The 13,074-nt window shown below is 50.2% G+C and overlaps 1 protein-coding gene across 2 annotated transcripts in view; it reads left to right on the top strand.

Moving 5' to 3' along the window:
* The window catches only part of ERN1 (endoplasmic reticulum to nucleus signaling 1), an 80,927-nt gene that overhangs the window by 50,897 nt on the left and 16,956 nt on the right, over positions 1 to 13,074 (top strand). For both annotated transcript variants that reach the window (XM_030295943.1, XM_030295942.1), the window contains exons 5-11: positions 609 to 681; positions 3,022 to 3,144; positions 4,511 to 4,612; positions 5,440 to 5,701; positions 6,931 to 7,009; positions 8,191 to 8,356; positions 11,964 to 12,082. In XM_030295943.1, coding sequence (XP_030151803.1) covers positions 609 to 681; positions 3,022 to 3,144; positions 4,511 to 4,612; positions 5,440 to 5,701; positions 6,931 to 7,009; positions 8,191 to 8,356; positions 11,964 to 12,082 — 924 coding nt within the window. The remainder of the gene's footprint in view (positions 1 to 608; positions 682 to 3,021; positions 3,145 to 4,510; positions 4,613 to 5,439; positions 5,702 to 6,930; positions 7,010 to 8,190; positions 8,357 to 11,963; positions 12,083 to 13,074) is intronic.

Below are 13,074 nucleotides of genomic sequence, written 5' to 3'. Positions count from 1 at the left end.
TTTTCAGTAGAGAATTATTTTCTGAAGCAAACATCAGAACTTCTTTTTCCACCTCAAGCTCCTGGGTCACCCACATAATGCTGACTTCTCCTTTCCCTTCAAGCTTCAGCCGGGTGCTGGGGTCGCTTCTCTTCAGAATGAATCTCTTGGCTCGCACACACTCTGAAAACATGTCATTCCACTCAGCCTCGCTGGTTCTGGGTCAGTTTTCCAAGACAAGAGAATTCTTTCTGTCCACCCCTCCCGCCTCCCCCCACCGACCGCCCCAAATTTCAAAGATTCTGTCACTCTCCATATTTGTTTAAGTGTTTTCAGCAAAGGTTTGTGTCTTCCCCAGAAGTGCTCTGGACAAGACACTCTGAGGGGCTCCTGGAGGGGACCCGGCGGCTGGAGTCTTGTCCACAGTGGGTATGGAACACTAGGGCATCTAGGCCCCCCTTGTTCTTTGGTTTCCAGTCAGGAAAACTCCCATCTACCATCAACACTGCTTCTCTCTTTTTTGCAGAATTGGGTAACAGAAAGACTACAGTAAAATTATAATAATTGCACAAGACTTGGTTAACTTATTTTTTCCTTTCCTTTTTTTTTTTTTTTTTTTTTTTTTAAAGAAACTTCCCTTTACCATCCCAGAGCTCGTACAGGCATCCCCATGCCGAAGTTCAGATGGAATTCTCTACATGGGTAAGAGTTCCTGTTTTCAACATCGAAACTTTGATCTCTTTGGAAACGAGTCCCAGGTTCTGGGACAATGGTGTGTCTGAGAGAGAGGTGTGCGGTCACTCCCCACCAACCCTTCTGGGAAAGGTCTTTCTTGCCTTGGTTGTGCTTGTTCACGCCAGGATCAGCTGACCAATTAAGGAAAGGTTCCCCCCACCTGGGAGCAGACTTGACACATTAATATGGTTACTCATTTAACAAGCTTTTTAGCTGCTGTGTTGACTTACCCCTGTGATTTAAAGATTGCAACATACCCAGAAGCAATTGGATGAAATTTAAAGTGAACACAAGACTCTGAGCCAAGAAAGGGAAGCCAGGTTCTGCCTATTAATTATAGGACTTTCTTAGTATTTCCTGCTATCAGAATATTGGATAAAACAGCACTTAACAGCTTGGCTAGATAAGCTGCCTTCATACCTGTGGGGGTCACCTCTTTCAAAGCATCAGATCGCCTCTTTTCTTTTACCATGTTGCTGCCAAAATGTCAATAAAAATGCATTTGTAATACAAAGGAGAGCTGTGTTTATCTTGAAATCATAGTAGTAATAATATCCTGTATTTATACAGCAGCTTTCCTTCTGAGGAACTGAAAGTTCTTATTGCCTATTCATGCCTCGGGAGCTTTATGTGTGTTTCTGGGCATTAAGTGCAGGCTGGATTTTTAAGTTTTTGCCAGGGACGCTGGAGCTGTTGCTTTCTCGCACACCTTCAGAAAGAGGAAGTCCAAGCCTTGAAATTCAGAGGAAGTGATCAACAGAGGCTTTCTTTCTCCCCTGGGCCTCGCTCTGGGCCCATCTGACCATCTGTGTCCCTGTTTTCTGTCTAGTCTTCTAGCTTTTGCCAGCAGCTCATCCCTTATGATGCATTTAGGATAGTGTGTTTCCATCATCTTCGTGTGGTACCCTCTTAAGTGGTTCATTAAACATATTTAAAATTGTGGCAATTGCCCCATCCATCATTAAAGAGGTAACTGAGTTACGCAGACTGTAATGGTTCTTGAAGTAAGGGTGCCATGCCAGATGGAAAGGGCTCATGGTCACAGCTGTTGGGTGATGTTTTCACTCTATGTGCAGATCTTTTTCATATTAAGATTTTGTTGTTGAGAACAGAAAGTTATCATCGACAAGTTTCACATATGTAGACTAGGCATATACATTACATCTGTTAGAACTAAGTGTAGCTTTAGCAAATTCTGATGACCTGTGATCTTCCTGACATCCCTGTACTCTGCTTCCACGTTTCCCTTGAAAGAGGAACCTCGGCCAATAAGTTAGGAAGATACAAGTGACCACGTAAGGCCATGCCTTACAAAACGGAAATGCACACATTACGATGAATGCGTTGACTTTCAGATGAGAGGCCCATGCTACGGACTCACTATCACCGGGATGATGTTCTGGTGTATGTTCCGTAGATCGTAGATGCATACGCTTTGAGATTCCCCAGGAGTGTTGTTTGGCTGTGCTGTCTGCCTGTTCATACCTTTTAATCAGCTGACTGAGGAGTAGGGTGTAGTGTGTGGCTGGCAAATAACTTGCTGGCTGGCGTCAGGGGCTGAGAAAAGTTCGGCCTCATTAGCACCAGGTTGCAACCGACTACTGCCCGGTCAGAGGTATCAGCTAATTAGAGATATAAACAGTGACGGTAGATCCTCTTAACATGCGGGCTCGTTAGTAGGGATGCGGAGATCTATGAATAATGGTTACCAGAGAGATGAACCCTTGGGTCCCTTTCTATATATAGATCCTAGTCTATGGGAAAAGGATTGTCCTTTATAGGCCAGGCTTTTCATATATATTTTTTAAGTTTATTTATTTTGAGAGGGAGAGTGAGCGGGGGAAGAGCAGAGAGAGAGAGGGAGAGAGAGAAAATCCCAAGCACGCTCCGTGCTGTCAGCACGTAGCCGGATCTCACGAACCGGAGCCAAAAATCAAGACTCGGATGCTTAACCGATTGAGCCACCCAGCGCCCCCCCTCCACCCCCCGCCCCAAGGCTTTTTTATATTTAAGGCCACTAATCAAAGCAATAAAATCTATGAGTTATTGGGTTAGTAGGTTTGAAGAAATTTTTAAACCATCATTAGGTTATTAAGTTATTATAAGACCCAGAGGCTCCAGAAGTTTTATGATCTCCACATTACCACTTACCTTGTCACCCTTGGAGCATCATGGAAATGTCTTCAACATCACAAGAACTTCAGGCCTCTCGGCACAGAGAACGTTTTGGCCTGCTCGTTTGGCAGAGATACATTTTTTCTCATATTGGATGAGCGTAAACCACAGCGTGTCCTCGTGACCTTTCAGGTAAAAAGCAGGACATTTGGTATGTTATTGATCTTCTGACCGGGGAGAAGCAGCAGACTTTGTCATCGGCCTTTGCAGACAGTCTCTGCCCATCAACCTCTCTGCTGTATCTCGGGCGAACAGGTAAGAAGGAACCTTTTATTACCTACAAGCTGCCTCTTCCCGAAAAAGAACCCGAAGTAGCCTTTGCCCGGGCTTCGTTCTCTAGAAGGTCTCTAGATCTGTTTTCTCCAAATGCAGATTTTACCACATTGTTCCCCTTTAGAAGACCCCACAATGGCTCCCCATTGCCTGAGGGATTAGCCCAAACCACCGCAGCCTGCAAAGCCTCCACTGACTTCCCCTTTTGTCCCCTGCCTGCCTTGGCTGTGTTTCCCTCCCTCAAACATTTCCCAAGCAGTTCCCAGAAGAAGCAGTGCTATTTTTAAAGATGTTCAGTAGTGGGTCCCTCTCCGCCAGGTATGCACATTTTTGCCCTGATTTGATCTTGACCTTGAGGCCTTTTTTTGCAGTGAAAATCTTTTCCAGCTCAGCTGGGGCATCGGTTCTGAACCCTCTGTATTTTCTCTGTATTCACTTGAAAACTGAATGGTTTCTTCTTCAGCTTCTCTGTCCTGCATTATATTCAAGAAACTACTTGGGGTGCCCGGGGGGTCGGGTTACCTCCACCAGATCCACAAGTTCCCAAGGTGCTTTCTTGCACTTTTCCAAGTGACTGCAAGCACTGGTCTTCCTAATAGTGTGACCACTGTGTAACCTGGGCCATCCCTTTGCAGCTTCTGGTAGCATTTCCTTACTGCTCTTCCAGTCTCCACGGTGACCTGCCAGCCTCCAGCTGCCACCTTGTCCCGGTCAATGCTACATGCTTCGTTTTTTTGTTATGGCCCTACCCCACTTCTAGGTACCCTTCTCTAAGATCAGCTATCTATTGCTATATAACAAAGTACCCCATAACAGGTGGTTTAAAAAAAAAAAAAACCATGATAAAAAAAAAAAGTGATGTGCAATTAAAACAAGAAAACAAAACACCAACAACACCATGATATTGATTCGGTGAGTCATGAGTTCAAGGGTGCAGTGTGACTGGCTTATTTCCGCCCCACATGCCATCGGCCGGGTTCACTCGTGTCTGGGACTTCAGTTCTCATCTATGTGGCCTTTCTCTTTCTACATGGATGGCCTGGACATTTTACACACAATTTAGAGAGGATGTGTCTGTAGTAATTTATTTATCTTAAAGTGTATTTATGTATTTTGAGAGAGAGGGTTGGGAGAGGGAATCCCAACCAGGCTCTACACCCAGCACGGAGCCCTACATGGAGCTCGATCTCAGGAAACCTTGAGATCAAGACCTGAGCTGCAACCAGGAGTCGAGCAGTTAACCGACTGAGCCACCCAGGTGCCCCTTGTCTACTGTAGTTTAGATACGGGCAGCACCTCAGCAGGAGCCGTGGCCCCTCCAGGTAACAGGCTGGTGTGTGTTCTCCAGAGTACACAATCACCATGTACGACACCAAAACCCGCGAGCTCCGGTGGAATGCCACCTACTTTGACTACGCGGCCTCACTGCCGGAGGACGACGGGGACTACAGTAAGTGCTCCCTGGCGGCTGTGCGAGGTTGGCTGGGTATTTGTGACCCATGAGGAAGCAATCTCTCCTGGACGCTGGGTTTTCTCTTAAGGCACTCTCGATCGCCAGCTTCTGGGCTTCTAGTAAATAATTTGACAGTGTTGAAGGCCGGGGCCGGGGTGAGAAGTGTGGAGGGAAACCTCAGTGAAACAGGTGGGGAGTTTAGCCTGAGAGGAGGGAGGGGTGCGCTTTGGTGAGTCCCTCCGTGTCACAGAAGGAACGCACCAGAAGCCCATGGGAGGCAGAATTAAGCGTCAGCTGTGACATCGACAGCCCACCCCGTTTCTCTCGCAAACACTCCCCCAGCTCAAGTGGACGCTAAAAAAAGGTTTTGCCATCTGAACACCGATACCTGAAAGTCTGCCAGAAATCTCCTCTGTGGGCAGACGTGGGCAGTGTCGGTGGTCAGCTTTGACTTTCAGCCTGATCAGTCGGTTCAAAATGATTGCTATACAATATCAGAACCATAGGCCCCTCCTCTGGCTCTTTTCTCCTCCATATTTACTCTCACTAATTGAACAGAGTGCTGAAGAATCTCCCCAGGTAAATAGCCTTCCAGGGAGTGATCCTCTTTTATGTTTAAAGAGCAGGCAGCTCTCACTGTCCGGATTGTGTCATAGAGCCTGCGCGGGTCCATTGGAAACAAGCGAAATTGTCGGGAGGATATCTGAGAATACTCCAGAAGTCTTGTTTCCTCTAGCTGAGTGACTGCCACTTGCCAGGAGAGAGAGAGGATGTGGTCACAAAGTGGGGTGAGACCGCATGCTTTGTTTATTTGATCTGTACAGAGATGTCCCACTTTGTGTCCAACGGCGATGGGCTGGTGGTGACCGTGGACAGTGAATCTGGCGACGTCCTGTGGATCCAAAACTACGCTTCCCCTGTGGTGGCCTTTTATGTCTGGCAGCGGGAGGGTCTGAGGAAGGTGATGCACATCAACGTCGCAGTGGAGACGCTGCGCTATCTGACCTTCATGTCTGGGGAGGTGGGCCGCATCACCAAGTGGAAGTACCCGTTCCCCAAGGAGACGGAGGCCAAGAGCAAGCTGACGTGAGTCTGGGTTAACTCGGGGGCAGAAGAGGGCAGCTGCGACCCAGACGTCCCAGTCCTGCTGCAGCGTAGCGTGCCAGGGCTCGAGGCACACATCTCTGAAGCCGTGGGGTGTATAAAGAGCCTAGACGGGCTTACTCAGAAAGCTCACAATATGTATAAGAACCGGGGCATCCCTTGATGCTTCAGAACTTTTGAACATTAAATAAATTAAAATCATGAGCAGGGATAAGAAAGACACTGCCAGTATATAGCTACAGTACAATTTGGATATGTCTCAGCTGGCGGGAACACGGGAGGTGTATTTGTTTTTTAACTGTGGTTTCTGGATTTTTGCTGTTACTGAAACATTGTAAAAATCGGGAAGAGTGTCACAGTGTGTACGTCTAAGACGCCCCAGGCTTGTGGTCACCATCCCTGCCTGTTAACAACCTGAAACTCGGTCCCTTGGACTCGCTGCCTCCCAGTCCCCACCTTACAGAGCTGCAGAAAAGAGCAAAGGGGACTGGAAAGTGTTCTCTGAGTTGTACACCTTTGAAACGTAAAATATTTGTTGAGAGAAGTTCCAAGAATTCAGTGGACGACCAACCCCAAAGTGGCTGTTGACAGAAACCAGAAGGGTCTGGAGGTGCCACCCCCGCATCTTCATGCTGACACCACAGCCAAAGCCCAAGCCCACCCACCCCGGGGAATGGAAGTCTTACCCGGTTGGAACTTTCCGTGTATCCCTTGGCTCTAGCCATCCTGATTAGAGCAGTTGACTGTCTCTTAGGGCTTCTGTAGAACCTCTAGACTCCTTGAGAATCTGGAGAGAGAATGGCAGCTTGGTTGTTGGAGCGTGCTGTGGCCGGAACCATCTTACCTTAGAGGCTTGGCGATGGTTGCAAACATTCGGTCCTTCCCGGATGATCACCGCACCTGGTTCTTTCTGCGGACATCGTGGGCATGCCGTAGTGTGGCCCTGCCATTTGCAGAGGAGGAAACCCAGGCTTGCGCTTAGGTGACTTGTGCACATCTTTGTAGGCAGTGAGTGACAGCGGGGGCCTGCAGTCCAGGTTCCCAGGACAGTAGCTCGGCCTTTACATCCCCACCGCTCGGAACGCTAGGGGTTAATCTGGTTATTCTTCTGAGTGGCATTTGGGGCCGGGATACTTCTCTCCAGAAAGGCCCCTTTGGTGGGATGCAGGAATTAAATGGCTGTGGAATGTGTGTGTCTGTTTGTCTCCTAGGCCCACCCTGTATGTCGGGAAATACTCTACCAGCCTGTATGCCTCCCCCTCCATGGTGCACGAGGGGGTCGCCGTTGTGGTAAGTCTACTTTGGGGGGCTCACAGATGCAGCCTCCTCCTAACTGCTCCTGTTCCATTTAGCAAGGATGACTCTGAGTTATAAGTGGACATCCTGTGGGTAAAGCATCAAGACACAGGTCTCAAATCCTCAGAGACAATCCCTGCCCATACCGCGTTCTACTTTGTGAGGAAAGATGCGTGACAAGAGCCCTGGTCACGCCACTTTGCTTTCATGTTCAAGTCTAAAGTCCCCAGGCTGGTGTTCACGCCTTCCTCAGTCCAGTCACGCAGGGCCCTTCGGCCACACTGCTGGTGTCTCTGGGAGAGTCGGATGGTCCATCTTCTCCCCGTTTCCAGAAGTTTCCTGTTCGCCTTTCTCCACCTTTGTTCAGGCTGCACCTCGCGCTTCAAACGCTCTCCTTTCCTTTCTCCTGTCCGAAGCCTTCCCAACCTTTTGTGACCTGTCGAGGTCTCCTCAGACCTCACCGGCCTCTTCAGACTGCTCTGTCTCTGCATGTTCGAGGCGTGATGATCGTGGCCGCTGGTCGGGTCCTTACAGCACTGGAGCTGTCTGGTCGGCATCTCTTGTCTTCTCAGTTAGACTGTCGGCCGTTCTTGTGAGCAGGGCAGCGCCTGCACCCGGCTCCTGGCTGGAACTTGTTCTGCCCTGGTCAGTGTCACCCTGCGGACTCCTTCACTTCCCTCTGCTCCTCACAGGAGCCTCTGGGAATTCCACACACCTTCTGCCCGGTTCCCAGACCTAAGAATTTTAAAAGATGTCCACGATATAGGGCGCCTGGGTAGCTCGGTCAGTTAAACGTCTGACTTCGGCTCAGGTCATCATCTCATGGCTTGTGAGTTCGAGCCCCACAGCTCTGTGCTGTGCTGACAGGTCAGAGCCTGGAGCCTGCTTCGGATTCTGTGTCTCTGTCTCTCTCTGCCCCTCCCCCGCGCACACTCAGTCTCTCCAAAAAATAAACATTGAAAAAAAAAAAAAAAAAAAGATGTCCGTGATAAAGATGTCAACACGGCCTTGTCACATGTTGAAGGAGGGGCCTCTGCCATCTTAGGGCCTTTGTGTCTTGTTCCGACTGTCCTGGACCAGCCCCACACAGAAATCCCTTCCCTGGAGGGTGGCCGTCCCTTGGGTGCTCGTCCGCAAGGGCTGCCACAGGCCTCACTCCTGTTCTGTCTTCACAGCCCCGGGGCAGCACACTTCCTTTGCTGGAAGGCCCCCAGACTGACGGGGTCACCATTGGGGACAAAGGGGAGTGTGTGATCACGCCCAGCACAGACCTAAAGTTTGACCCTGGGCTCAAAGGGAAGAGCAAGCTCAACTACTTGAGGAACTACTGGCTTCTGATAGGTAAGAGTGGGTCTCTCGGCTCCTCAGGCGATGGCGTGCTGCCCCCTGGTGGGCAAAAGCCCTCCGTGCTAGTTACTGTGGTTAATGCACTGTGCTCAGTTCAGGTCCAGATTAGTCTTTTCAGACCTGGGAGCAGTTTTACCCCCAAGGAAAATAAATAGAGTAGCTGTGTTACCAAGTCACTTCTCAAAAATTGCTTAATGTTACAAAACTCAAGTACCGACTAACATAAAATTCGTGCAGTTATCTGGCACACTGAACGTCTTCCGTGCCGGGCATTGGCAGTAAGCACTTTAGAACCCGTCTCCTTGTTTCTCACAGCGGCCCCTTGTGAGGTAGACACTCTTGTTATTTCTACTTATGGGGAACCAGGGCGGTTCCTATGGAAGAATTCCCTTGGGGTTGGTGTGGGAGCCAGGGCTGGGGGAGGAGAGGGTTGGAGACCCGGGAAGGATTGGGTGGGGTGAGGAGTCTGGTTCAAGGCTAGACTTGAGTCAGGGAGCCACGGCACAAGTCCCTGGTGTGGGGGTGGGGGTGGGGGGGGTGGCCCCTTTTCCTTTCTCTTCTATTTCTTGCTGTCCTTGCTAACGGCCCTTGGGTTGAATTGGGGGTCCTGTGAGCCACGGAGATAAGTCGAGATGACACCCGAAGGCAGTGAGTGTGACAAATGAAGGCAGTCACGTGAGAGGAGCTGTGTCTCTGGCAAGTGTCCCAAGCAATTAGAGCAGGACAGAGTTTTCTTGAATCTGATTTGCCTTCCTGTGCCCTGTCTTCCCCCAAATCTGCTGACTGTCAGCCCCAGAGGTGGTGAGAGGTGAGGATGTAGCCTTGTGGGAGGAGAGAGGAGGCGGGGGGGCAGGGTGCCAGAGCACACGGGTTGATGAGGTCCCCCCACCCACCCCCACTACCCCTTTCTCTCCCCTGCCCCCCTACTAGCAGCTGACTGGAATGGAGGGGAGAGAGGGCAGTGCCAGAGACACAGGGAAGGGACATAGAGCGGCGTGGAGGTGTGTGGGCCCAGGAGGCCACAGGATCTGTCCCGCAGCGGCACCCGGACGGGGGTGTGTAACTGGGTGTTGCAGACAGGAGCCTGAGTGTCCTGGAGTCCCGATCGCTCCCTTTGTGGTTGTCCGGGTCCTGTTCTTTTTTGTTCTTCCTGACTCCCTGCAGCCACTTTCTTCTGGTTATTATTTTTACAGAATAATGGGCAAAGGAGATAACAAAGTAATTCTACCTTTTTTTTGAACAAAAGTAGTTTCAAGAGCATGTGTGAGTGGACCCAGGTGAAGAAAAAAATAGCTGATGAGTGGAGGCTATTAAAATCACAAGGTCATTTAGTTTTATGTACCAGTTAAGGGTTACATAAATTGCCCACCAGTAGTCACGAAGTGAACAAACTGTTGGAAACTAAGGAAATGTGTATGTAAGACTATAAAAAACATGGGGAGAAAGTCTTCATGGCTATGTAGCAAAAAGATACCCTTTTTAAAAAAAAATTTTTTTTTAATGTTTATTTTTGAGAGAGAGAGACAGAACATGAGTGGGGGAGGGGCAGAGAGAGAGAGGGAGACACAGAATCCGAAGCAGGCTCCAGGCTCTGAGCTGTCAACACAGAGCCCAATGCAGGGCTCGAACCCACAAACTGTGAGATCATGACCTGAGCTGAAGTCAGATGCTTAACTGAGCCACCCAGGCGCCGCAGAAAGATATCCTTTTAAAATGTAAAGGTTGTCCAAGTAAGACAACTGAGAAACTCAGCAAAGTATAAAGAAGTAATTAGGGGATCCTCTCACACCTCTGAAGTCCCCTTGAGGAGCTCCAGAGCCAGTCATTTTTAAATAAGGCAGTGGAACGACTTGACCATCTCTGCATAGACTCGGGGCCACAGGTACAATAACATACGCTCTTTTACGTCCAGCCTTGTCCTTTGATTTGGTGTTTGTGGAGGACATTAAGGATCTTGCCTCTTTCACACTGGTCTGGAAAATAAACTGAGTTCATTTACCTTGAGTGGCACGGCCTTAGGGTTTCCCCTGAGCAGTGGCCCTAACCCGGAGTGCCCTTGGCTTCTCCTGGGGGCTCTGTCACAGAAGCACGTGTGGCCCCTGCAGATCCCAATTCAGTAGGTCTGGGGCAGGGCCTGTGCTTTTCGCTCTGGAGCCCAGACATGGTGATGAGGACAGATAAATCACTAAGACCAGGTACTGTTTGTACACGTTTGAGGATCTCATGATTGGCCTTGTGGAGCCGCTGGTTCGGAGTGTGCAGAATGAGATTCCTAAAGGCCCAGATTCGGGAGAAACCTGTTCAGGAGAAGTAGCCCTGGAGGAAGCGGGCTGTGGGCTAATCAGGGCTGCAGTGGTCTGTTGGGGGGGTAGGTGCAGGGTTGGGGGAGGCTCCTGCAGCACAAGGCGGCACGTGGAAGGCACCCTGCTTTCCCCTAGAGCGAAGGTTTCTTATTAGTGAACCTCAGAGGCACCGGGAGAAACTCACATTCAGACCCCCGGGCCCCATCAGCAAGTCTGATCTCAGGGCTGAGGTAGGTGGACCCGACCTGAGGACACCCTGCTTCACGGCAAAGCATGTCTCATGGTCCTCACCTGGCGATGGTTTAAAACAAAACAAGGTTTCCCTTAAAGAGCAGTCTTCTCTTGTAGATAGAGAACTGACCTAAAGATAAAGATTTTTTCCAGATCAAGGAATGTACACAGCTTGGACTAGTCCTTGCTTATTTTTGTCTTGGAAATACAGATCATAAAATCTTTGATAGGTTTGAGAGAACAGTGGAGGGATCCATAGGGTGAGACCCGAATCACAGTGAAAGAACAAAAAAGAAAGTATGTCAGGGGGCTGACAGCCCAGCGTGAGAGTGAACTGGTTCTTCTGGGTAGTTAGTACAGGAGTCATTTAATGTTAGAGCTAAACAGACTTTCCGGCCAGATCAAGTCCCAGTTGCTTATTTTATATTCAACTTTGTCTCTCTTACAGTGATATGCACACAGTAGGCGCTCAATCAGTGTGTAACATGTACTAGATAGTGTGGAGAACAGGGAGTGGGCGCTGAGAGAGCCGTGACCCTCTGCTCCCCAGCAAATACATCGCGTTTCTCTTTTATGCATAATTCACCACTTCCCAGGATGGAAGTATGCATGCAGATCGTCGGAATAGAACTCCGCCTGAGCAATTTAAATATCAAGGGGGGGAATGTGAGACTCTTAGTAGAGGGATATTACAAGGTAACTGGGGAGAACTGCGTGAATTTTTAATGAAGCTTCATGATGCTTGGGCAGCATACAGTCTAAAGTAGGAATTACCCACACAAGTCTTACTCTGAACACATCTCAAAGGTCCTGATTCCTCTCATGACAAGGACACTTCTTCGTCCCTCATTATGAGATTCAGAATACTGTATACGTGCCACCGAGTAATCAAATTTCTGTCTCGATGAGATTTTTCTGGTAATTGCCTGTCGTTTTCTCTCACTTTACATATGTGGGTGTTTGCGCTGTGGGCCCCTCAGCGGGGAGCCACTGTAGGCTAAGCTTAGCATGGGGGGCTTTCACCGTGTGGGGGGCTGCTCTCATGGAAGGCTTGTTTCCTCTCATAGGACACCATGAAACCCCCCTGTCTGCGTCTACCAAGATGCTGGAGAGATTCCCCAATAATCTGCCCAAACATCGAGAAAATGTGATTCCTGCCGATTCAGAGAAGAAGAGCTTTGAGGAAGTGAGTGGGGGCGTAAACAGTTAGTTCCTGGCTCCTCATGTGAGGTGTTGGGGGCTAAGGCATTTGCCCTTGGCTTTAGAGCTTACAGTGAACTCGGGAGGGGAGAGGGATGCTCGGGAATCCATAGCATGCATCACCCCATGACAGACTGCTGGGGGGTTGGTGCTAAGGGCTTAGTGAAGGCTGTAAGAAGGGTGGGGGGGCGGGGGGGGGGGGGGGGTGGCCCGGTGGGAGAGAGGCAGAGGGCACTGGAGGGAAGAGAGCAGCAGAGATGAGGGCCTGGAGGTGGGACTGACCTTGCCTGGGCACCTCTGGGGCTGATACCTACTCTGAGGCCACCGGCGGGGGGGGGGGGGGGGGGGGGGAGGGGAGTCGTGAGAAATGGGGCCGTGTCCTACAGAGGAACCATGTTACCAAGGTACGCTGGCACGTGGCAGTGGAGCAAAGGGTTGATGAAAAGAGGACGTGGGAGACCTGAAGCTTCACGAAGCCAGGAGTGGCCCTTTGGAAGCAGCCTGCTTGGCTGCTCGGTCTGGTGGGGACCCAGAGTGAGATGGAGCTTTGGGCAGTGGGGAGGCCCACCCAGGCGGTAGCTGCCATGAGCCTCTGACCTGGGCTGCCCTCCTGCAGCCCTGGGGAGACAGGGTGCCAGTCAGGGTCTCAGCTGGACACCAGTGGCCACTCAGATTAGGACGATCGGAGGGCAGTGTAATGAAGAGATTATTCACACAGATGTGGACAGTCCCAGGGCTTCTCTTAGCATCCTTTAGCCTGAAGTTGGGGGGAGGGAGTGGAAAGGGCCCCAGGCCAGGAGCCTAGAGGTTCAGTTGACATGTTCAGCAACCCCACGGAACTGGACCTCATTCTCCTCCCTCTGGCCCATCTGCTGGTGTCCCAGTCAGAAACCAGGGGGCTGGGAGACCACTGCTATGCCCGTAGGTGGCACAGAGCAGGTGGAGAAGGCAGGAGGGTGGCTCTGCAGGCAGGCGTCC

The sequence above is a fragment of the Lynx canadensis genome, chromosome E1 (assembly GCF_007474595.2).
Source record: "Lynx canadensis isolate LIC74 chromosome E1, mLynCan4.pri.v2, whole genome shotgun sequence".
Classification (NCBI taxonomy): Eukaryota; Metazoa; Chordata; class Mammalia; order Carnivora; family Felidae; genus Lynx; species Lynx canadensis.
The sequence above is the reverse complement of the archived record's forward strand: the minus strand, read 5'-3'. Positions and strand labels throughout refer to the sequence as shown.